The sequence below is a fragment of the Fistularia commersonii genome, chromosome 5 (assembly GCF_037954325.1).
Source record: "Fistularia commersonii isolate RoL2024-O1a breed Wild chromosome 5, RoL_Fcom_v1.0, whole genome shotgun sequence".
In the NCBI taxonomy this organism is placed as follows: domain Eukaryota; kingdom Metazoa; phylum Chordata; class Actinopteri; order Syngnathiformes; family Fistulariidae; genus Fistularia; species Fistularia commersonii.
In genome coordinates this window covers 3,047,184-3,071,286 of record NC_141288.1, presented here as the reverse complement: position 1 = coordinate 3,071,286, position 24,103 = coordinate 3,047,184, and the positions used below count along the sequence as shown (strand labels likewise).

General features: G+C 45.6%; 1 protein-coding gene across 2 annotated transcripts; it reads left to right on the top strand.

The window, feature by feature from the left end:
- Window positions 1-376: 376 nt before the first annotated feature.
- On the top strand, window positions 377-24,030 carry ptprb (protein tyrosine phosphatase receptor type b). 2 transcript variants are annotated; one of them, XM_086146442.1, is made up of 40 exons: window positions 377-691; window positions 3,315-3,657; window positions 5,466-5,606; window positions 5,718-5,858; window positions 6,323-6,580; window positions 6,678-6,950; window positions 7,146-7,262; window positions 7,354-7,500; window positions 7,929-8,046; window positions 8,433-8,578; window positions 10,404-10,670; window positions 10,751-10,809; window positions 11,327-11,531; window positions 11,615-11,712; window positions 12,039-12,204; window positions 12,267-12,376; window positions 12,569-12,713; window positions 12,787-13,056; window positions 13,129-13,304; window positions 13,544-13,694; window positions 14,363-14,463; window positions 14,624-14,789; window positions 15,121-15,402; window positions 16,846-17,124; window positions 17,964-18,113; window positions 18,192-18,331; window positions 18,656-18,792; window positions 18,918-19,024; window positions 19,109-19,214; window positions 19,564-19,644; window positions 20,248-20,265; window positions 20,392-20,473; window positions 20,728-20,818; window positions 21,281-21,357; window positions 21,493-21,627; window positions 21,762-21,884; window positions 22,173-22,336; window positions 22,452-22,587; window positions 22,755-22,875; window positions 23,113-24,030. In XM_086146442.1, the coding sequence occupies exons 1-40, from the start codon at window positions 593-595 to the stop codon at window positions 23,133-23,135; spliced, it is 5,949 nt and encodes a 1,982-aa protein (XP_086002568.1). In that variant the 5' UTR covers window positions 377-592; the 3' UTR covers window positions 23,136-24,030. The 2 variants fall into 2 exon arrangements, with proteins under 2 accessions (XP_086002568.1, XP_086002567.1); XM_086146441.1 differs by having other exon boundaries at window positions 19,561-19,644.
- The last annotated feature ends 73 nt before the right edge of the window (window positions 24,031-24,103 follow it).

Sequence of the window (24,103 nt, the reverse complement as noted above, 5' to 3'; positions counted from 1 at the left end):
TTAAATATAATTTCAGGTGTTAAATGCTAATTTGAATGGATTTCCACATGAAGTTTCCATGTGAAAGTGAGCTGTAGGATCTTCAATAGCTGATGCTGGACCAGAGAAGTGTGTAGGGCCGGCAGCAGTGGGACAGAAATGAGACAAAAGAGATAGTTGATGTTAGATCATAGACTCTTCTCTATTAATATCTCCAGCAAGGTGTTGTGCTGTTGTTCTGGTGGTGTTTTTTGCTATTTATAGCCAGTTAGTGTCTCTCTGGTGAGTCATAGAGCCAACGCTTGATTGAGGAAGTCCGTTAGGAACTCTCCGCCTCGACGGTCCGACAGACAGACAGACTGCAGGAAGTTGGGGAGCAGGAAACGCTGAGCTGCACTTTGAGCAGAGGATGGACGGTGGACGGAGGAGAAGCTCCTTGACCAGTGACTTTCTTACAGAGTTCTCTCCCTTCAGACACTTGGTTTTACAGCCGTTCTTCTCAAAGGAGGATCTTTTAGCTTCCCGCTTCCAGTGAGCTATTGGGACTTTTTGTGTGAGATAAAAACGCCCGGTGTCCTCGACAGGAGCCACAGGAGTATGGTGGAATTTGATCATGGCAACGACTGGAAGGAGGATCAAAATGCAGAAATTTAAAACAGTGGATTGTTTGCATGGTTGGTGGTGGACCTGGATTCTACTGCAGCTGCTGCAGGTGAGTCCAACATGCAGATTGTGTTATTACTGTACCTACAACTTTACTTACCCATTTGTTTTACTTAAAAGGCCATTCTTCGTCTTGATTTTTTAAAATTCGTATACCTGTATATATTCACCGTAAGTTATTTCCTGTATGAAGAACCGATGAAACCTCAGTGTGACCTTCACAGCAGAGACAGGGGCGCACATCTAAATCTAGATGAAAACCGCAAATATGAGCAAAAGACATAAGAATATAAGAAGTGTTCAAAACTTTCCTTCCACTGAGGTCATATTTTTGTCTGTTTCTCATTTAGTTATTTATTATCTATTATTTGTATATTCATCCATTGTGTTTGTTTTTATGCGGTTGTATTCTCCGTATTTATTTGTTTGTTCTGAATCCATTTAAGGATTTTCACAGTTGTCTTTCCTCACATTTACATATATTTCTTTAAATTATTGGTCCATTTCTCGAACTTCAGGTCGACACTCTGTGCCACTGGGCTGCAGTGAAACGTAAAAAAAACAAATCTTGAATTATGTGAAATCAAGTGTAAACTGACCCGAACTTCACTTAAAAATGGCAAAGGTTTGGGTTTAAAATGACCTGGACATTAGAACAAAATTTCAATAATTGACTTTAACACCTCAGGCATCTGAGGCTGGGGGTTGAACCGGCAACCATCCGATCACTTGGTCCAACTATTCAGACTTTGATTGAAAAGAGTGTCTGAGATCCCAGACTGTCTCGACTGTCTTCCGGGGGAAGTTCTGATTTGCTCGGACAAGGTGTTCCAGTCAAGACACCGTGTCTCTTGGTGAATTCAAGGGAAAAGGGAGTGGACCCCGAGTCAGGATCTGAACAAAGAATCTGAACAATATCACCTACAGTCAGTAAAGTCCGTCACGTCTAAATAAATAATGAGAATAATGTAAAATGGGTAACCAAGCAATGCCCTAATTCTTAAAAATATCCTGGAATGGGGGGACTGTGATTGTAAGTTTGTGCAAGGCCCTCAGCCAGCACTGTAACGCATCACTCCGAGATGGCGGCCCAGAACGCCATGATGTATTTCGGACTAGCTGCAGGAGCTTCATAGAGGGAGAACCGGGAGCTCGGAAGGTCTAGGGAAGATTTCAGGTTGAAACCCAGTGAGGTGTAGGAATCTATCATTCTAAAAGCCAAAGCTTCAGGCATGTAAAATAGAACCCGCCTTACTCATGAATTTATAGGATTTCTGTACCAATGTTGCAATATTTTATAAGATCAAATGGATCCAATCTGGAGAAGGTGAATGGGTCAATTCACGTATTGGGTCCGGGTTTGGGGTGCGTCTTTGACCCCAAGGACAACTGCTATGCTTGTAGTTCCACAATGTGGTCACTATCAGGCCTGTGAGCAATAGGTATGATCTTTCTACACTACACATCCTCCAAATCTAAAGTTTCCCTGAAGAACCCTTAATTTGGATGGAGAGAATGTGTATGGAGTCCCAACTAGTTACCAGATGTTGCCAACATCATATCTGTGAAGGTCCTCAGTCATCCAGATCAAGGTCAATCTTTGTCCCTTACCTTGCCAACTGAATTTGGTGTCTTTTCCGAGAGGCTTCTTCAAAAACTGAAGAAGCTGCTAATGTAGTGGAATAAGAGTAGGATGGACTGGTGTTGCTATGGAAACACTGGACACTTCAATCGATACAGAGATCGCTCACATAGAAGTGGTAGTTTTATTTACCAGCTTCTCGTCCACCTTCAGTGCCCTGCTGCTATCACAAGCAGTAGATATGATACCGACAGTCCATCTTCTGTCATAAATTGTCATCTGTGTCGGCCATTCACACCTGGAACATCAGCATCAACGCCCAGCTCTTCCTGTATTCAGTTCTTTGGCCACATCCTTGATACGTTCCTGCTGGAACATTTGGAACTCTCAAGACTTTCCCACAGCGACCCACCCATCCTGCTGCTGTTAGCCAAACGTCTTCCCATTTATGGAAGTCTTGATCGTTCTGATGTTTCAAACAACAGGAACCACTCCTCATCAGTCGGGCTGATGTCTTTACTTCATGTGTCCGAGGCCCGATGTCCCCAAACCTCCCTGTTCTGACCTGCCGCTAATCATTTGATCACTGAGTAATATTTAGGCAGTTTCTCTGGGATTGGGGTTGATGTATTTCTTCTTCCAGTGTCTTAAGATTATTTTGAAAGTGTTTTTCAGCAGAGATTGGTCATCTTAGTCTTGTTCTGGTGGTCAGTTGGACAGTCTGTGGCCCAAACCAGAGGTCCATGGTCTGCACGACCCAGACCGGGTCCTGGATTGAGCCAAACGTAGAGACTCGTAGCTGGACCTGCACCGGTCCGACCTCCTGGAGACTGAGAGCGAGCAGACACTCTTGACCTCCACCTGTCAGACATCACAATTAATGAGACACTGAGGTGGACCACTGTCTCTTCCACCTCTTCTTCTTAGTTTTTTTTTTTAATTTCTAAAATTATTTTGATGAAAATAAATTTTGGAGAAAATGGGTTAAACAGTAAAGAAAAAGGCAATCGAGGGGATAGTGATTAGTGTATATGGAGAGATTACAGATCAACCCTGTGTGTGTGTGTGTGTGTGTGTGTGTCTCTCTCAGGACGGCATCAGTCCAGCTCCTACAGATGAACTCTGGGGCCCGTGTCAGGTCCGGGTGTCCGAGTCCCAGTCTGGCCTGGACTTTCTGGCTCTGACCCTGGAGACGCGGGGACATAACTGCTCCTTCGCCGTCATGTCTCCGGACGGCGGTTCCGACGGCACCGAGTGCACGAGGGGGAGAGGAGACGAGGGGCACTCCAACCATACGGAGCCCTCCAACCACACGGAGCCCTCATTTTTTGTCTTCACTTGCCAGCTGCTTCACCTGCAGCCTGGAAGGTCGTACCATCTGAACATCCGGTCCCTCAGAGACGAGCAGGAGACCAACGTCACGCTGCACACCCGTACGTCCCCGCCCGTCCCATCGGCCCCTGGCCTTTGACCCGCTCTGTCCTACTTTACCCGGAGTGCTGCTTCGATCAGCGCGGGCCACTCTTTTCTTGTTTATTTCAGACAATATCTTCTTTTCGTTTTGATTCTTCGGCAAATTTTTTTCCTTTTATTTTATTGTTTTTCCTTTTTCTCCTTTCGTGCCTTTCTTTTTCACAATGTTTCTCAGATATTTTAAGGGAATATCCTGCTTTCCTCTTGCCATTTTTTTAAAATCCATGCACATTTTGATTTTTTATTTGAATCATTTATACATTTTGTATCTGTATTTGTTTATTTTACTCTGATATTGAAGTCAACTCACGATTTTCCTTTTTTGAGTCACAAATGTCTGCTCATGTGAAGATTATTTCTTGCCCTTTTTTATTTTGGGATTTTTCACTCCGATATATTGGAGGGATGTTCTCTTTCTGGTTTTGAGGCAGCTTTTTTTTTTTTTTTGTGCCCTGTGATCGGCAGCACTTTGAGGTGGGTTTTATTTCCATAAAAGAGATGTGACCAACGGTGAGAGCAGCAGGAGAGTCAGGTCCTCGGCCGTTGCTGGTCAGGAAACCCTGACATGAAGAGCAGCCTCAGGTATTCTGTTGTTTCCTCTGCTCTTTGAAGTGGAACTTCACGACTCGACCTCTCGACCCCCTCTTTGTGTGTGTGTGTTTGTGTGTGCGTCCCTGTTGGAGGGCCTCCAGAACAGAAGTCGGACCCTCAGCGTGTTTCCATGGCGCTCAGAGCTCAGGGTTGAGCCGTTTCCTGCCGCAATTGTTTCGGCGTTGTGGGGGAAGCTGGAGGGTGGGGCGCCCCCTGTGTGTGTGTGTGTGTGTGTGTGTGTGTGTGTGTGTGTGTGTGTGTGTGTGTGTGTGTGTGTGTTTGTGTGTGTGTGTGTGTGTGTGTGTGAGATTGAGAAACACATACAGGTACGCCAAAATGTCTATTCTCTTTAAAAATTTAAAATCCAAGACCTTTAGGATCTTTTTTAGATAAATCCCACCTGTTTTTGCATCATTTCATGTTCAGGCCAAGTTATTTCTTCATCATTTATTTCTGAAGGGCACATTTCTTGATATTTTCCCTGTTCAAATTATTGCATATTTTTGTATGATTTCAGAGTTAATTTGAGATAATTTGTCACAAGTTTGTAGGTTTTATTTTGGTAGGTTTTTTTTTTTTTTTCAAAATTTTCTACAATTTTTCGGATTCGTATTAACTTTGTAACAAAATCTCAGCCGAGCTGTTTGGAAGCCGAAGACGATCGTTTGCCCCCGAAGCCAACACACTGGATGTTGATGCTCGAGTCTTTCCACCCACTTCAGTTTGAAGCACCAGAGGCGACTCTGAACTGGGGGTGCGTGCGTACGTGCGTGCGTGTGTGAGTGATAGCCTTTGATGGCAGGGCCACGCATGTCGGTCATGGAGGGTCTTCCTGCTGGAAGCCTGGAATAATGATGTTTCAGGCAGATAATTGGGTTTAAAGGAGCTGTCGTGCTGTTATGAGGCTTCCTGTCTTTGTCTCAACATCAAGTGTCCACTCGGAGTTCAGCAGCAGAGACCCCACCCTCAGATTCACCACCTCAAGTGTTACAGATATACTTTATCTGGAATAAGACTGTTATTTCCTGCCTACTTTTTTTTAGATTGGAATTAACTTTTTAATTTTCTCTCGCGTGATTGATGTCCTGCTGATGACCATGTCAGTTGTTGATGATCGTTCATTTTGTTTCTGCCATGGTGAGTTGTGGTCGCATCTGAGGTTTCCTGTGTTCGTCAGGACCGTCTGCGGTGGTCGGCCTGTCCGTCACCTCCAGAACCTCCAGTAGCCTGGGGCTCTCCTGGCAGGCCGGTCAGGGTAGGACGCAGCGGTTCAGGATGCTGCTACGGGAGCAACAAGCCAATCAACTCCACCCGTCAGGTGCGTGTCCCAACTACTTTTTTTTTTTTTCATATTTACATTCTTGTCAGCTTGTATTATGGGGGGTCGTGTTGTGTAATCTGGTTTTGAGTCAGACTGTTTCACCCGCAGACGTTCTTGTGAACGAGACACTGGAGAGCACGGCCACACAACACACACTCCTCAACCTGACGTCGGGACGGCTGTACAACGTTACCATGGTGACAGAGGCCGGAGGCCTGCAGAACAGCCAGACGATCGAGGCCCGGACAGGTGGGGATGGAGGCAGGGAGGGATCAAGGGGAGGGAGGAGGAATGGAAAAAACAAGGAGAGGTAGGAAGGAAGGAAGGAAGGAAGGAAGGAAGGAAGGAAGGAAGGAAGGGCGTGGACCAGGAAGGGAGTGAGGAAGAAAAGGACTGAAGGAAGGAAGGAAAGAAGTAAGGAAGGAAGGAAGGTGAACAGAAAAAGGACAGGAAGGATTTAAAAAAAAGAAAAGGAAACTGAAAGGGTGGCTAGAAAAAGGAAGGAAGGAAATAAATGGAAAAAGAAGAACAGCAAAGGGCAAGAAAATGAAGGAGACAAAAAAAAGAAAAGGGAGACAAGGGCAAGTGGATGAGGAAAGGACAAAGGAAAGGCGCCAGGGATGGAAAGGTAAACAAGAAAGGATTGGAGAACAGGGAGGAAGGAAAAGAAATGGAGAAAGAAGAAGAAAAGAAGAATCTCTCTTTCTCTCCAGTCCCATCTTCGGTCTTCAATCTCATCGCGGATGTCAACAGCACCAGCCTGTGGTTGTCATGGCAACAGCCCAAAGGCGACCTAGATGAGCTAGTTGTCAAGCTGTCATCCAATCACACCAGGCCATGGCAGACGATCCTTCCCCCAAATGCCACAGAGGTCGCCGTCGGTCAGCTGACCCCCGGGTCAACCTATCAGATCACCGTGACATCCAGGAGTGGCCAGCTGAGCAACCAATCAGAGCTTAGCATCCACACAGGTAATGCCATGCTTTTTTTTCTTCTTTTCACGCTGTTTTTTTGTCCTTTTTTTTTTGTACTTTTTAACATTTTTTCTGGTGTCCTGTATCTGCTCAGCCCCAGCAGGAGCGTCCTTCCTGTCGATGGCGCACTCCCCCTCCTCCCCAGGTGGGCTGCTGGTGTCCTGGTCGCCCCCCACTGGTCACTGGGAGAGTTACAGGCTTATGCTCTACCATGGCTCCCAGCAAATAGTGAGCGCCACTCTGCAGCGTGAAGCCGTGAACTACACAGTGCCTGGGAACCAACTAGTTCCTGGGAGGCTGTACAGAGCCTCGCTGAGAGTGGAGAGTGGAGGACAGGTGGCAGAGAGCCACTGTGAGGCAATGACCGGTGAGAACACACACAAACTTCATTTAAATACTCCAAAAATATGTATCAAGTCAATCAAAAAATATACCCTCAGTGGTTCAGGTCATGATACTGCAGTATATCAGGAATATATTCTAAATGTGTGCATATTTGTGGAAAGATGGCAGAAAATATTACAGCTGTAAGAGGAAATGAAAAACGTCTTCATTTTAAAAGCTCCTGCTCCGGTGTCTGACCTCCACATCCGATACGCCGACGAGTCATCACTCAGCGCCATGTGGAGCCACGCCCCCTCCGGGTCACGTGATGGTTACCTCCTCACTCTTCGCCACGGTAACGACTCTGCTAACATGGCCGAAAGCCAGCTTGTCTCACAACTGTTTAAGATATTTTTAAATAATCAGTGTGACACTGCTTCTCCCAGACAATGTTACTGTGAATACCAGAGAAGTGGGGCCAAACATGAGGGAGTGCACCTTCAATGTTCTCACAGCCGGGAGTCTGTACATCATCACCGTGGCGACCAGGACTGCAAACCTGACTACATCTGTGTCAGTGGAGGGACGGACAGGTGTGTGTTTGTATCTGCATTTGCCACTGACTAGCTTAGCATGGGGGATATGCTCAATTTGATATGATTTAATTGGTGATTTAGTTTGTCTGAAATGATTGTGAATTGTGTGATTTTCTGCAAACTGAATGACTTTGGAAGTTTCTCAACAAGGAGAACACTCATTAGGAGTAAACGTCTTTCAATGTAAGGAACATGTTTAAATTTGAATTTGTCTAGAATAATGTGTTTTTAGAAATCAAAATGAAGTCCATAAGATTCAATGCGTGCTTTAGATAAATGTAATTGGAATGACGACAAACATTTAAATTTTTTTATTGTAAAATCTATTTTTTTGCCCTCACATACCTTAATAGAAGCAGGCCAACCGGATAAGTGGAGAAGTGATGATCTGTGTAACTGTAGGTTGGGTGTGTGTTCTGTTACAGTTCCCAATGCGCTGCGCACCTTCACGCTGAGCAGCCTGGGGGTCGACAGGCTTCAGGCGTCCTGGACGAAACCCCCAGGGGACATGGACGCCTTCACACTCACCCTACTAAGAGACAGGTCGGACTTAGCGCAGCTCAGCAAAAGCACTGTGGACGTCAGGGAACAACTAATCTAGTTGCTTTAACGTCTGGTTATATCGTTAGCCTAGATTAGCCTGGCTCTTTTGACAAGGGCCGGGCTGTTCTGGCTATTCCAACACAATTACTGGAAGTAATTTGGAAGTTTTTTTTGAAAATTGTGAGATTTTAACTAACTTTAAAGTATTTCAAATTAACCAATCATTTTCTTCCAATTTTATGGAAAAGAGTTTTGTATGTAACGTACCAGATACTTCGGGGGGGTTTGTTTTGTGTGTGTGTGTGTCCATGTCAGCGTGGCAGTCCTGATGTTTCCAAGTCAGAAAGCTGAAACTTGTTAAAGTGAAATAAACTTGTGTCTGACAGCCTGCTGGTTCAGAACTTCAGCCGTCCAGCATCTTCCTCTTCCCTGCTACTGGACGGTTTGACCCCCGGCGCCCTCTACGAGTTGCAAATCGCCACTGTCAGTGGTGGCGTGTCATCCAAGATCACCAGCGTCGAGGGACGGACAGGTCAGTCCATCTTCTTCATTTGTTTCAACTTGTCATTTAATAATTGAAAAAGAATTCCAGAAAAGATCACAAAATTAGCAATAGATATGTAATATTCAAAAGCTGAAAGGTTGTTCAGAGCAGCAGGTAGAGAAATGTACAAAACCAGGAAGAGAAAAAGAATTTTCACTTAATTTCATGTACTTTAGTAAGCAACTATTTGTTAAACATTATAGCAAAAGTACGTGTCCAAATCAGAATCACCCTTTGCTAAGTGATTGTACAGATGATAAATAAATGGTAAATGAAAATCTGAAAGAAATCATCATACACAGTATGGAGTCCAATGTAGTTAGGTGATTGAGTCATATTCCACATGAGTAAAGTCGTCAGAAAGGTAATGTAAAGAGATGAATAAATATGGATTAACATGTTTGCATGTACAGTATGTGCATTGTTTACAACAGAGATATGTATCTGTGTTTTGGGGATTTTTGCATTCATCAGAGAAAGGGCACAGTGACCTGTACCTCCTCCCAGAGGGGAGGAGGGAGAATAGGTCATGTCCTTGGTGTGACTGATTTTAAAGTTATTGTTATTTCTGTAGAATGTCAACTTTGACCAGCTGCAGCCTCACAGTGACCCAGAGTCCCGGGTTAGGGGTGGAGAGAATGAATTATTGTAAAGTAATATGATTAGATTACTGATGTTTACATTTTGTTGCAATTTTTATTTATTTATTTATTTATTTATTTAACTTTTTTTTTTTTTTTTTTTTTTTCCATGACATTCAGATAACACACACAGAACACAAACACAGTGATAGACATGAACGCTGTGAGCGGAGTTATGTAAGAGTGTTATTGTGTGCAGAAACAATATTCCCTCATTGAACTGCTTTTAGAAGGAAATTTGCTCTAACACACACACACATCCACACACTACCCAAACACCTGGCTTACAGAATGTTCTATCAAACCCCCGGTCCGCCGTCCACCACGTCAGGGCTTAACCTGTTAATGGGCGCCCTTCGTGAGTGTGTGTTCTCTTTCTGCATGTGTTTTCCTAGGATGGCTAACAGTTTAAAAGTCGATTTTTGCTTACTGGATGACTGTGCCTATGATCAGTGTGTGTGTGTGTGTGTGTGTGTGTGTGTGTGTGTGTGTGTGTGTGCGCGCGCGTGCACGCTTGTGTCTGGGGTCATAGTGTATTTGTTGTGATAACATCTGAGGGTGTAGAACAATGATGATGTGGAATGTTCCACACACACATACACGCACATACACACTGCTTCCTGCCCCCTTTTTGTTCCCACACTGGTTTTTTTTTTTCTGAGCTTCACTTTCAGCCAAAACACTGATTTCATATTTAATCAAAGAGCTTTGTTGAATCCATTCATTTGCCCATCTTTCAACTATTGTTCAAATTTCAGATACAATTTTTTCTGTAAATCTTTGCTTTTCATTTTCTTTTAACTTATTATTTTATTATTTTCTTCCTATATTTTATATATATGTATATAAAATGTGTATATATACATGTATAAGAATAAGAATAAGAACAACCCATATGAATATATGTGTGTGTTTGTCTATATATATGTATGTATATATATATATATATATATATATATATATATATATATATATATATATATATATATATTTATTTTTTTTTTTTTTTTTTAATTTTTTTTTCCCCCATTCCCATTTCGGTGCAGTTTGCTTCAGAAATTCCTGAGTTTGAGTCAAACCTTTGGAGCAGGGATGTATATGAGATGTAATGGCTCCCTCTGCTGGTAAAAAAGGGGATGCTGTAAGACTACAACAATGTCTCTTACTTGTAGCCCCGGCCGCTGTTTCTGAGGTGGTCGTCTCCAACGGGGGCCGGTCAGACGCCTTGCAGGTGTCGTGGCGTCAGGCAGCAGGCGTGGCAGACAGCTACCAGGTGCATCTGAAGGACGGAGGCCACGTCGTACACACTCTCGTCGTGTCGCACTCCTCGCCCCCAGAGTGCTCCTTTAGCTCACTGGTGGCAGGGCGCCTCTACTCGGTAATCATAGTGACGAGGAGCGGCGGCCTGGAAAACGCCACTGTAGTTCCTGCACGGACCCGTGAGTTAAGCACTTCCTGTCTCGTGTTCTCCATCTGAACTCACCCTCAGTCTTAATGACGGAAACATGTTGTCTCATAGAACCTGCCAGCGTTCAAACGCCCACAGCTGTCCACTCAGCCCGAGACGATTTCCTGAAGGTATGTCACATGACCTGCCAGACATGAAGTCACGTAATGATATTGGGAACCTGATGTTAATCATCAGTCATTTGCGGCTGCTCATGGGACTTTTTTCAGCATTTTTTTTTTACATGAATTCAGGCTGTTATTTTCTTGTTTCCACCTCATTTATGGAACAAGATCCATTCATGTAATCCAGATTTTTAGGCTAATCTTGGTTTTGAATTCATGTCTCTTTTTTTATTTCTGTTTTTTTTTTTTTTTTGTGAATTGTCAAGTGATTTTTCAGTGATATGTGAGGTTATGCTGTTCATTATTAAGTAACTTAATTTATGCATGGTTTTCTTTGATCTTCTCCCCCTAATTTCTTGTCATTTTCTTGATGATTTAAAGAACAAAAGTTTCAGGTGATTTTATTTCTAATTTATTTTTCTCATCTGACTGAATGAATGGTTCATTTACCGTTTTAGGGGGAGGAGGGTATAAATTAGTGAATTGGATTCACCCTCATAGAGGTTCTCTGTCATGTGACCAGGTGTACTGGCGTAACACAGCCGGAGATCTGGACCACTACGTGGTTCTGATCCAGTACAACAACAGCATCCTGCAGAACAAGACCATCTCTGCCGGGAACAACGAATGCGTCTTCTCCTCCCTGACGCCTGGGAGGCTTTATACAGTCACCGTGGAAACCTGGAGCGGCGACTACGTCAGCAGTGTGTCCACGGACGGACGCACCTGTGAGTTTCCACCCCCGGCCCCCCCCACAGATTCTGGTCCAACAGCTTCTGCAAGTCCTTCATGTGGTTCTGCTCCCCTTCAGTCCCAGGAGCTGTCGCCAACTTGTCAGTTAGAAACACAGGGACGACTGACCTGACCCTGGACTGGAGTCCCGCCCCTGGAGATGTGGACCACTACGAGGTTTGTCAGCACCTCCAGTGTTTATATCTTACTGAACAGGGCATCCCAACTTTTCTGTTTTAATTTTTTTTGTCTGATTCACTGTAAGAATCAAAACACAGGAGCACTAGAATGGATTGAACTTTTTTTTTTGAGATAAGTTTGTATTCCTTTTTTAAAATGTTGTTACTTATATACATTATCTTAAAAAATGAATTTGTCAGAGTTAATTTGATTCACTTATTCATAAGGAAAAAGTATATGTAATACTCTGGATATGTATTGTCAAAGATAAAGGGTGTATAGATAAAGGGTGTCAGGTTGTAATATTGTACTTTGCCCAACAGGTGACACTGCTGTTCAATGACACTCGTGTTTTCCCCACGGAGACTCTGGGCAGCGAAGTGCGGCATCACCGCCTGACCTCTCTAACCCCGGGCCGCCTCTACAAGATGGTGGTGTCTACATTCAGTGGGCCGAACCAGAGGGCACAGTTCATCGAGGGCCGCACAGGTAGCCCCCCCCCCCCCCGCCGTCTTCCCTAAACTGGTTCGACTGACACTTCCTGTTTCCAGTCCCCAGCACTGTGAGGAACCTCCGCCTGACACCTCACGAAGGCCTCCGGGCCACCTGGACCCCCGGAGATGGAGACCTGGACATGTACGTGGTCTCACTGTCTGGCGCGGTGAGTCTCTATTTATACCATAAGAAGAGTCATGATGGAGGCTTTTGAACAGTATTTTAACATGGCTTAGTTACTCGTTGATGTTCATGCCTGATCAACTGCATTCGAATTTATACATTTTAAACCAGGTAATGAACAGAAACTATGTCAGTGGTTGCAGGCAGACAATGTGATGTCACTTCCTGTCCGCAGAGTGGCATGGTGGAGAATCGTCCTGTCCCCAAACACGTCTCCTCCCTGGACTTCCTGGACGTGATCCCAGGCCGCCGTTACACTGTCACGGTCCAGTCCCTGAGCGGGAATCTGAACAACAGTGTGTCGGTGGCGGGCCGGGCAGGTGAGCCGTCCAGCTGTAGATTTGATGTCGGCAATGAAATTCAACTTCATTGATTGATTATTGATGGCTCCAGCCCCAGCTCCAGTGACGGCGTTGCAGGCGGACAATGACCACACCACCCACAGCCTGACGGTCAGCTGGGAGCGTCCGCCGGGCGAGTTCGATTCCTTCCACCTGCTGCTGCAGGATGACGCCGGGGGCGTCCAGGCCGAGCGCACGATCACAGCGGAGCAACACAGTGAGCGGCTGGAGGGCCTGACGGCAGGGAAGTGGTACCGGATCTGCCTGGTGACCATGAGCGGCGGTGTGCCGTCACAGGAGGCCACAGCTGAGGGCCAAACACGTGAGTGACACCCCATGGTGAGGCGGCGCCGGTTTCTCAACGCCATCTTTAAATCTCGCGTCCGTGTTTCAGGTCCTGCCGCCGTCAGCAATCTGACACTCGCCAACACCAACACCTCCTCCCTCGCGTTCTCCTGGAGGCCATCCGACGGACATGTTGACGCCTACGACCTGTCACTCTACAGTGTCAGTGAGGCGCCAGCCAATCATCGCCAGGAACCTTCTGGCGGCAGGACAGATCATAACCAGGTGGGTGGAGCTCTCCTGGAATGCCGTCTCAACTTTCAATATATCTGAATCAGAACAAGACATTTATAAATCCAAAAAAAGGCAGCTAAGTATACGTCACAGCGCCCCCTCCTGGCCAACTGTAAACTATTCAGTCCTTGATTCTTCCTCCTTGAAAAAAGGATTTTTAAGCCTCCTCCTGTCTGATTGAAGTCGTTGTTGTTGAATGAATCTGTCTGAATCTTGTTGTGGTGGAGCAGGCCCCGGGGGAGCTGGTGGACCAAAAGAAGGTCAGTCCGACGGCCGACAGCTGCATCTTCTCCGGCCTGCTCGCAGGAGGTCTGTACCGCCTGCAGGTGGTCAGCTGGAGCCGTGGGATGAGCAGCGACTCTGCGCTGCTGGCCAGGACCGGTGGGTGATGGGCTTGTTATTGTCATCACTGATCCCAAGGATGTGGGTTGATGTTCACGGAACATCTCACTCACTCTCCTTCCTATAGATTTTCTGACTCTTTCTAGTAATTTCATTTATGTTTAGCTCTCCTTTCCTCTTCTGAGAGATGCCAAGCATTCAAAAACTAAAATAATGATCAAACTGTATATATCAGTAATTGACACTTTTAGTTTTGCTAACTTATGAGTCATTTATTTTCTCATTTAGTTTGAAATGTCACTTGAAACCAAACCAAAAACACTGGGAAAAAAAAGAACTAAAAAATTAGAAGGAGAGAGAAATTTAAGAGAATGTAAATAAAACTGATGAATGTTTCCGGCATCGTCGTGGCCGCCATGGTTTCCTGCTGTTTGGATCCTTGTGAAAGAAACAGGTCATGTGACCCCACCCACGGCTTTTAGCCGATCCCATCATTTTTGCTTAAATTGAAAATATGGGCCTGCAAATCAAACACAATATATAATAACTAGTTTAGTCGATTCTTATAAGGACGGTTTCACCCAAAATCTGCATTGTAATTTATTTTGATCATGTGACAAGAATGTTATAATAATGATTCACCTTCATCCTGCTGGGCGGTTCTTGGCTCCTCCCTCACTTTCCATCTCTTCCCTCGTCCTCCTCAGTCCCGTCTGCTGTCTCGTCACTGAGGATCCACGGTTCGGAGCAGACGGACAGACTGACACTCAGCTGGACTCACGGAGAGGGACGTCACAGCAGCTACCAGGTGGGCGCTGAGAAAAACATCCGCAGACATCTGTCGGACGTTTATACGATCACAATACCAGTGAACTGGAAAATACCGGGACCATAAATGTCTGAAAAGCGATCTGAGTTCTGAATGATGGTTCTGACGGGCGGCCCGTCAACGTGTCGGCGGCTTCCAGGTGATGCTGTTGGACTCCTCCGGAGCCACGTTGGCCACACAGACGCTGGGGGCGGAGCACCAGAGCCACACCTTCGCCGGGCTGACCCCTGGGAGGCTGTACCGCGCCGAGGTCGTCACGCACAGTGGGGAGCTGACCAATAAGGCCTCTGTGTTCGGACGCACCGGTACGTTCGGTTCCTCCAGCCTGACTCCGCATCCTTCAGGCCCGGCAGCACAGAGAGCATGACTAAGAAAAAGAATTATAAAGTAGTTCTTCAGAGGACAAATAAAACAGACTCATATTCCACAAAACTAGTTTTTAATAATGTATTTATATCAATAATTGTTATCATTATCACTGAGGGCGGCAGTAGTTCAGCCTCACAACAAGAAGGTTCAGATCTGACAAGGGGCCTTTCTCTGTGGGGTCGCCATCTTCCAAGTTATTTTAAGAAAAAAATGAACCAGAAATTAGAGCATATTCCCCCTTACACACATTTGCATTTGTTCCCCCAGCCCCGGAGCCACCCACCCACCTTTCAGTCAAACCAGGCCCAGTCAACGATTCCGTGGAGCTGATCTGGTCCGGCCCCGCCTCCGGGGACTACGACAGCTTCTTGCTGCAGTGGACGCCCCACGACAACCTTGGCGTCACCAGCTTGCACCTGAGCAGCCGCGTCGTGGCCGGGATGTTCCCCGGGAGGCAGTACAACTTCACCGTGGCAACCGTCAGCGGAGGCGGGGCCGGCAGCGGGCCGACCACCTGGAGCCGGCCAGTCATGAGGAGCATCAGGACAAGTAGGAAGCGACATCACGTTAAAATATTCATAATTAGAAGACAGACTTTTCACTTTGTTGTTTTTTTATTGAAGGAGTAAATAGACCGAAAATTAGCAGGAAATCAGTGTTAAAATTGCGAAGTCAGTCCTCCGTTCATTTCATTGTTTGAGAAAAACGAAAATACAAACTTCAATTTATGATTGGATTGAATTAAATGTATTTATTTATCTGTTATAGTTTTTAACCTTTCATCACAACTGGACATGTATAAATATATGGTAGAGAATTGAACAGAATGCACCTTTATCGTCCCACAATGGGGAAATTTCAATTCGTACAGCAGAAGAAGTAGGTTATAAATATTACAAGTCAAAAGCAGTAGCATACAAGTGTCTGATAATATAGAAAATAATAAATGAAAAATATAAATACTATTCTACTCTAAAAATATAATCAGCAAATTAAATAAATTCTTTATTAACAAAGACTATTGGTACTTATTGAATTAAATTGATGCAATAACTGTTTCTCACTGACTGCCCAGTTCCTGTGCGGCTCCTCAGATTAAAAACAAAGTAGAAACATTATTGTTCTGATCCTCAGGAGACAAATTCCAACGAAGCTGCTCATGTAGTTCAGTGGCCGACCGGAGGGTGGCGGCCTGTCGGAGACAGAGATATTTGACGCTCGCGGCTCAGAAAGACATTTTTAATCCAGTTTTCAGCCGCGGGGACCAAAAGCCTTCGACCCCCTGAAGATAAAGACTCGACCCAGTTTCCCTCCGCTGAGCAACCCCTCCATCTGAACCCCGAAATAAAACCGATCTGTGTCAAACTTATAAAATAATCATCCGGGTTCCTCTTTTGGGCAAGAATGACCTCATGAGTGGAAGCAAAGAAGTTGCGAGAGGCCCTGAGTCTGTGCTTCTCACAATTTCTTGTTTCCAAAGATGCTCAGCAGATTCAGCAGATTAGGTTGATGACAGGAAATTACAAGGAACTTTAAATTAACTTTGGAAAGAAATACACTTTTAAAAATGTCAATTTTGTGGAAAAGTAGTGACGACAGGAGCAGGATATTAATGAATTTATTAATGCTTATCTGAAAGTGAAATCTGGGTTGATGTATCACACTGGGGACACACCACCATAATGTGTGTGTGTGTGTGTGTGTGTGTGTGTGTGTGTGTGTGTGTGTGTGTGTGCATGAGACGCGTGTGTGTATATCAGATAGTCTCTTTTATGTAAATGTCTTCCCCAAGTTTTATGTTTTTATGAATAAAACCTGAGATTCATTTTACTTCCCCTCATTCAGTCAGTTTCAGTATGAGACTAATGTGTGTGTGTGTGTGTGTGTGACTGTGTGTGTGACTCAGGATTAAAGTTGACTGAAGTCACTTTCAATTTTCCTCCTCCTTCCTTCTCTCCTTTCCTTGTCTCCTCACCTTGTTTCCTCCCCCAGGTCCGTCTCCTCTCAGGTCTCTACACTGTTTCCCCGTGTCCTCCTCCTCCATCTCCTGCTCGTGGCTGCCGCCTACGTCCGACTTCGACACGTACGAGGTTGAGTGTCGTCGCCACGACGCCGGAGAGCTGACTTCGGCGCTGCGGCTGGCAAGCGGCGTCAACGCGGTAACGCTGGACCACCTGGAGCCATTTCGCCGCTACTCCGTAACAGTCCGAGTGTCCTCGGATGGACAGACGAGTCCTGCAGCGACACACACAACCGTCACCATGATCGATCGTGAGGACCCACACACACACACACACACACACAAACACAAAGTAAAGGAGCCCAATCTGAACCGTAAATATATAAATAAGAGTGTCTGATTTATGACAGCAGACAAACTTTCAGTTTCTTCTTTGTATCCAAAAAAAAGTCACTGTGACCTGAAAGCAGCCCAGAAACTTCTTCTCTTTTCCAACCTTTGAGTCGCATCACGTACGCCCCCTCTCTCCTCCCCCTCCCTCCTCCGCCTCCAACTCATAAATCATCCTGCCATCCTGCACTGGAAATAGAAGAAGACACTCAGCAGCTGCTTTTATGTTTGTAATATTCCGGACAAGTTTCCGTCCCGTCGACTGACTACGTCGCGCCGCCGCGCTCCTCTCGGCGCAGAGATCGAAGCCCCCCGTCTCCTGACAGAATCAGTCCCATCAGCCTCAGGAGAGGCGATTCACATATGTCTTACGTAACAGCGGCAGAAGTGATTTAGAGTTAGCATTAAATACATTAACACCCCCGCTGCAGTTGATTCGGCACTCCGGTCTAAATTGAAGTCGTGTAATGAAAAACCCAGTTAATGAAATTCTGCAAACAACTTAGAAGCAGGTCAGACTGACTGCCGGGTCAGGATGCTGTTGAATTCCCTGGCGAATAAAGTAAACCAAGCAACGAAAGCCCACCGACAGTAGACCTGAAATTGGATTAGTGAAAGAAAACCAAGTTTAATCATGGTTATAATTTTAATTTACAGAATATAGTCGAAACCGAAATAAAAATGAGAAGAAAAGTTAAAGCGCGGTGTCGAGATGTGTTTGTTCGTTTCGCTTTGACCTGAGTACTTTCACCCGCCTCAGGTCCACCGTTGCCGCCAGCCGGCGTGCGAGTGAGCGAGAGGACGTCCAAGGTCACGTCGTCCTCCATCTTGTTCCGCTTCAACTGCTCCTGGTTCAGCGACACCAACGGAGCCGTGCGCTACTTCGCCGTCATCGTGGCCGAATCCGACGGTACGGACCTTTCGTGTCGGCCCCCGCCCGGAAGTCGCAGAAAACAGTTTGAAGAAAAGCTGATTCTTCTCCCAACAGCGAACGAGGCGCTGCAGCCAGAGCAGCGCCACCCGCTGCCCTCGTACCGCGACTACATCGGGAACTCGTCCGTCAGAGCCTATCAGACGGCCTACTTCCCCAGCCGCTGCCCACAGGACGCCGACTCCACCGCCGCCCAGGTGATACTAACCGCTTAACCACCCTGCTAGCCAGGCCCTCTAAAGTTCCTGCAGGGTCAAAGTGTGTTGAATTCATATTTATCCTGGTGAGGAAGATGAGGGCGGTCCCCTCTGTGACAGATAATGTTGGTAAAAATTAAAAAAATTACAAAATATCAACCTGTATTTTTTGCCAATTTTCAGGGATTGTAATGTAGTAAAAAAAAAAAACTTTCAGCTGATGTTGAAACACAAATCAACTTTCATAAAGATATGTGAAAAACCGTCATGTGATCAGAAAGTCCACAGTGAATCAGAAGGTTTCCATGTCAATGACCCCATCAGGTGGTGGAGGTCAACCTGGGGGCCGGAGGGGACCGGCTGGGTGGGACGTGTGACCGTTACCACGACGACGACTTCCTCCTGAGTGACAGCTATGGCAGCTTCTGTGACGGCCCGCTGAAGGCAAAGACATCCTACAGGTGTCGCTGTTTGTCCTGTGTTTGTTTGTGTGTGTGTGTGTGTGTGTGTGTGTGTGTGTGTGTGTGTGTATGTGTGTTCATCTCAGGCTGATTGTGTGTGTTCATTGTGTGTGTGTGGCTCTTAGGCTGAGTGTGCGAGCCTTCACCAGGCTGTTTGACGAGAACCACAGAGAGTTTCCTGAGCCACTTTTCACCGACACCTTCCTGTCCACACCACTTAGGACACATGCTGGTGAGCATCACCTGTCTCTCTCACACACACACACACACACCTCCACACCTGCTGCAGCACTCACTGAGGTATGTGTGTTGTCAGAGCCTCTAGGGGGCGTGGTGGAGGGGCTGAGTGCCGGGATGTTCCTGATTGGCGTGATGGTGGCCGTCGTCTCACTGCTGGTTTACAGACAGAGGCTCCGAAAAGTGTACGTGCACACACACACACACACACACACACACACAGACACACACAGACACACACACACAGTGTCTGACCTCCAGAGCTCTTCCCCCATGTGACCTGCCACTGTCCTGTTTTCAGATACTGAGCAATGTTCTATTGAAACTTGGATAATATTAGACTAAAATTTTACAGATTTTCATCAATTCTCCTTTTTTTTCCTTCCCAAATTCGATTTGTTTTTCCAAATGTTTCGAGGACATTTCTTTTCAGCTGAATTCAAAAGACTAGATTTATGACTATTTCCACTGCTCAGAGGAAAAGCACATCTTATAGGAAGTGTGTGTGTGTGTGTGTGTGTGTCCATGCAGCAGGGCGGTGCAAGAAAACCCTGTAGTCAGGATGAGCATGTGGAAAGAGGTGCCCTCAGCTGGAGTCTACATGGGAGTCCGGAGGTGAGTTTATGTGTGTGTGCTTCCTTTCTTCTTCCTGTGTGTGTGTTTAGAGTGTATCATTAATTGTCATTAGTAAAATGAATTAGTCTAAAATGTGCAAAGATTCAGTTTCAAATAAAGCCTGCAGCTTCTTTGTATGTGTGTTTGTGTGCGTGCATGTTAGACTAAACCAGCCTGAAGTCAAACCTTGTTTTCTTTGTGCTTCTTCTTCTTATTGATTTCAAGGACGGACTCGAGATTAAAAACAATGAGGCAGCTTTTTTTCTAATGGGTTTCTGGAGTCTGGATTGAAACCAAAGTAATGATTATAATAATAATGAATATATTTTTGGAGCACTTTCCATCAAAGTGCTGTAAACTTTGGATTGAAGTAAACTAAAGTAGCTTCGCTTAGTTTCATTCAGTAAGTCCGCTGGCGGCCATGATGCTCGTCGTTATGGTAACAGTGGAATTCTGGTTCCCGTGCGATATTTTCCTGGACGTAGAACTCGGGTTTAGTGTTTGAATCTGTGAGACGACTTCATCCGCTGTCTGCGTTTACTGATCTCAGCAAAGTTTAACACAAACAGGCAACAATAACAAACGCCCGTCCTTCTGTTGCAGCAACAGACGAGTCACCAGGTGAGTGGGAGCTCAGTGACATGAAGGATCACATCTGTTTGGGTTCGCTGACGTCTGTGTCTCCCTGTGCCTCGCCCGACCTTCACCGACCTTCACCGACCTTCACCGACCTTCACCGACCTTCAGCCCCATCAAAGCCTGCCACTTTGAATCCCACCTGACCAAACTTCAGGCCGATTCCAACTTCCTGCTGTCCGAGGAGTTTGAGGTGAAACTTTCATTTGCCTGAAAGAAAAAAAGATCTTGTTAAAACCTGCAAGAATTTATCTGAAAAAGAATGTAGCGGGAAGAGGTGTTAATGAATAACCTGGCCATCAGAAAAGCATTGAAAATGACCCAAAGGCTTCTGAAAAATGAAATTCCTTTGTAAGAAATAAAAAGTGTTTGAAATCTACAGAGGAGAATATTCCCCCGTCTGAGATGCCGAGCCGCTCCTCGCTGAAAAGTCTATTTCTTCCTCAGGACCTGAAGGACGTCGGACGAAACCAGACGATGGACATTTCCCGTCTGCCAGAGAACAGAGGAAAGAACCGCTACAACAACATCCTGCCCTGTGAGTATATGTGTGTGTGTGTGTGTGTGTGTTATCTTTTCATCCGCTGCAGCTACGGGCAAAACCCATCCCTTGCATTTAGGTGACACTTTGAAGTGACAGCATCATGAAAGGCTTCAGTTAACCATTCGTTTCCGTGGCAACAGGTGACTGAACATTGACAACGCAGTCTTTCCTTTTACATCAGTAAAGTGTTGCAGGAGTCTTTCCTGCTTTGTCGCTGAAATATTTGTTTGGATTCAAAATCAGCAATAAAGTCATTCAGTTTCTCTAAAATCAGAAACTTTATGGAACAAATCAATGCAAGCTTTTCCAGAAAACGAGGAAGACAAGTTCTCTTCTCCAGAAACCGTCCGGAGGTTGACGGTTGTTTTCGTCAGTGTGTTTTTTGTGTTAAACGTCTAAAGCGGCAGCAGAGAGAACATTTTAGAACCCGTTTTGAAGAACCTCATTGTTCCCCAGATGATTCCACCCGAGTGAAGCTCTCCTTCCTGGAGGACGAGCCCTGTTCGGACTACATCAATGCCAGCTATGTCCCTGTAGGAACACACACACACACACACACACACTCACACATGCACACACAGACAAAATCAATTCCAGCTACATCCTTGTAGGAACACACAAGACTTTGGACCGATTGTGCGTGCGTGTGTGTGTGTGTTTGTGTGTAGGGTAATAACTACCGCAGGGAGTACATTGCCACCCAAGGCCCGCTGCCCGGCACCAAGGACGACTTCTGGAGGATGGTGTGGGAACACGGCGTCTACAACATCGTCATGGTGACGCAGTGTGTGGAGAAGGGACGGGTAGGTCGTTGGTCATGTGACTCCAGGTTCTTTTAACTGATGTTTATACAGTAACACCTCATGTCCTCTGGCGACAGCCCAGTTAGCAGGTGATGAATAGTAGGTAACTGTGTGTGTGTGTGTGTGTGTTGCAGGTGAAGTGTGATCAGTACTGGCCCGCTGACCGGGAGCCCCTGTATTACGGCGAGCTGGTCATCCAGATGTTGTCGGAATCCGTCCTGCCGGAGTGGACGATCAGAGAGTTCAAGATCACCTCGGTAACGCTGACTCCTCTTCATCAGCCCTCCTCCTCCTCAGCCTCTGTTCCAGGGTCAGCAGGAGGTTTCCATGTTTGATGTGAAGATCCTTGTCCTGCTTCGCCTCAATTAAGCCGCCATTTTGAATTAATTCATAGACTCACTTTACTTTAAATCTAATGACCACAACTGTGTTAAAACACAGATTTTACATCATGAATGTTGACACATTAATCAGACTTTCATTCTCAAACCCCCTGTGATTTTGTGTGTGTGTGTGTGTGTGTGTGTGTGTGTTTGCACATGCAGGAGAGCAGTCGTGGTTATCCCCGTGTGCTACGTCACTTCCACTACACCGTCTGGCCCGATCACGGCGTCCCAGAGACCACGCAGTCCCTCATCCAGTTTGTCCGCACAGCCCGGGACTATGTGGACCGATCCCCGAGCACCGGCCCGACCGTCGTTCACTGCAGGTGTGTGTGAGAGTTAAAAAAAAAATGGCCTCAATTCAGGAAACCTTAAAGACTGGTGGAGACATACTGATTGACAGGGACAAGCATTGGCTGATGTGTGTGTGTGTGCATTCAGTGCCGGCGTTGGTCGCACAGGAACCTTCATGGCATTGGACCGGGTTCTGCAGCAGCTGGACTCCAAAGGAACCATCGACCTTTACGGATGTGTGTTTGACCTGCGGCTGCACCGACAGCACATGGTCCAAACCGAGGTGCGCCACCTCCAGTCCCATTTTCCTAACCTTGTCTTTTCATTCAATTTTTAAGATTGCGACATGCAAACCCTCTATTTCTTAGTCACCCATTTAAGATCCAAAATTCTGAGTTTAGGGTCAGTGTTGGTCATCCATTCACCTCCGCGGGTCCTTGTTCTTCGCAGTGTCAGTATACCTTCCTTCATCAGTGCGTTCGGGATGTTCTGAGAGCCAAGAAACATCGCAGCGAGCAGGAGAACCCGCTCTATCCCATCTACGAGAACTACAACCCCGAGTACTGCAGAGGTACTGCGGCGCCCACGGTGCTTTTACAACGTTCTGTGTTGCTTTATTCACAACGCAAAGTTCAGTCTTTCGGGAAATTATCAAACAAAACTCGTCATACCGCTGGCAAATTGTTACAATTTTTATTTTTCGTTGCATTATTTAGCTGATAAACACCTAATAACTGTTCAGTCAGAGGAAACACAGCCAGGGTTTCTCCAACGGAATATTTGCAGCATCTGGTGTTTCCTCACTCAGAGTTAATCTACGCCAGCCGCTAATCGGACCGGGATGAGCCGGAGTTCAACAGGAAACCTCAGGCGGACCGACATGACACCGGAACACAGACCCTCGGAGAACCCTGGAGAACCCTGGAGAACCACCACCCTCTCTCTCTCCGCTGTCAGTTTCACCCCGAGGTTCTGTCTCAAAGTAAGAACCTGTAGCCAAGTTCAGAAAAGAAATCGCTGTGTTTGACTAGTCGACAGGAAACACGGGGTTGAACTCAGGATTTTCAAGCCAAAGGACCTTTTTCTTCCAATCTGACGTTAGCTTACAATGCTAAGTGCTAGCTAGCGTTAGCGCAGGATGAAGAGCCATGTGCTGTAACGTTGTCGCTCCATATAAGCTGTTTATTTAATACCTTTAGTGCTGTTTGTAAATATTGATACTCTTTTATACACTGAACCCATAGCTTCTGTTTTTATAATGTTATATTTACGTCTCTTAACATTTCCAAAGAGCCTCCTGGACTTTAATTTCACATCAAACACCAGAAATTAGACAGAACGTTTGACACGACTTCTCCTGTTACCAAAGTGGAGGTATAAAAAGTATTCGACAGGAGGAGCACTTTCAATAATCAAACTGTTGTTTCGCTGTGGACTCCAGTGTTTGGCTGCCTGCGTGTTTCTCTCTGATCAATCATTATCGATGGAGTCGATCAGTAAAGAATTGGATATCCATAAGAAAGCCCGCCAAAGACCAGAGAGGATTATTAATCTTCCCAACCAAACTGCAAGATGAAATTATAATCCGGAGGAAACGAGGACAAACTGAGAAGTTACAAGTTTTATTGTATTTTTCTGCTTTTATATTATAATTATTATTATTATTATTGTTGTTATTATTTACTCAGCAATTATTTTGGATCAATAAAGGAAACAGCAAACTGTGTGAGTGTTTTACTTTTTTCTTCAACACCTGGAAACTTTCACAGTATTTATTTTGCACCTGTTAATGTTCATTA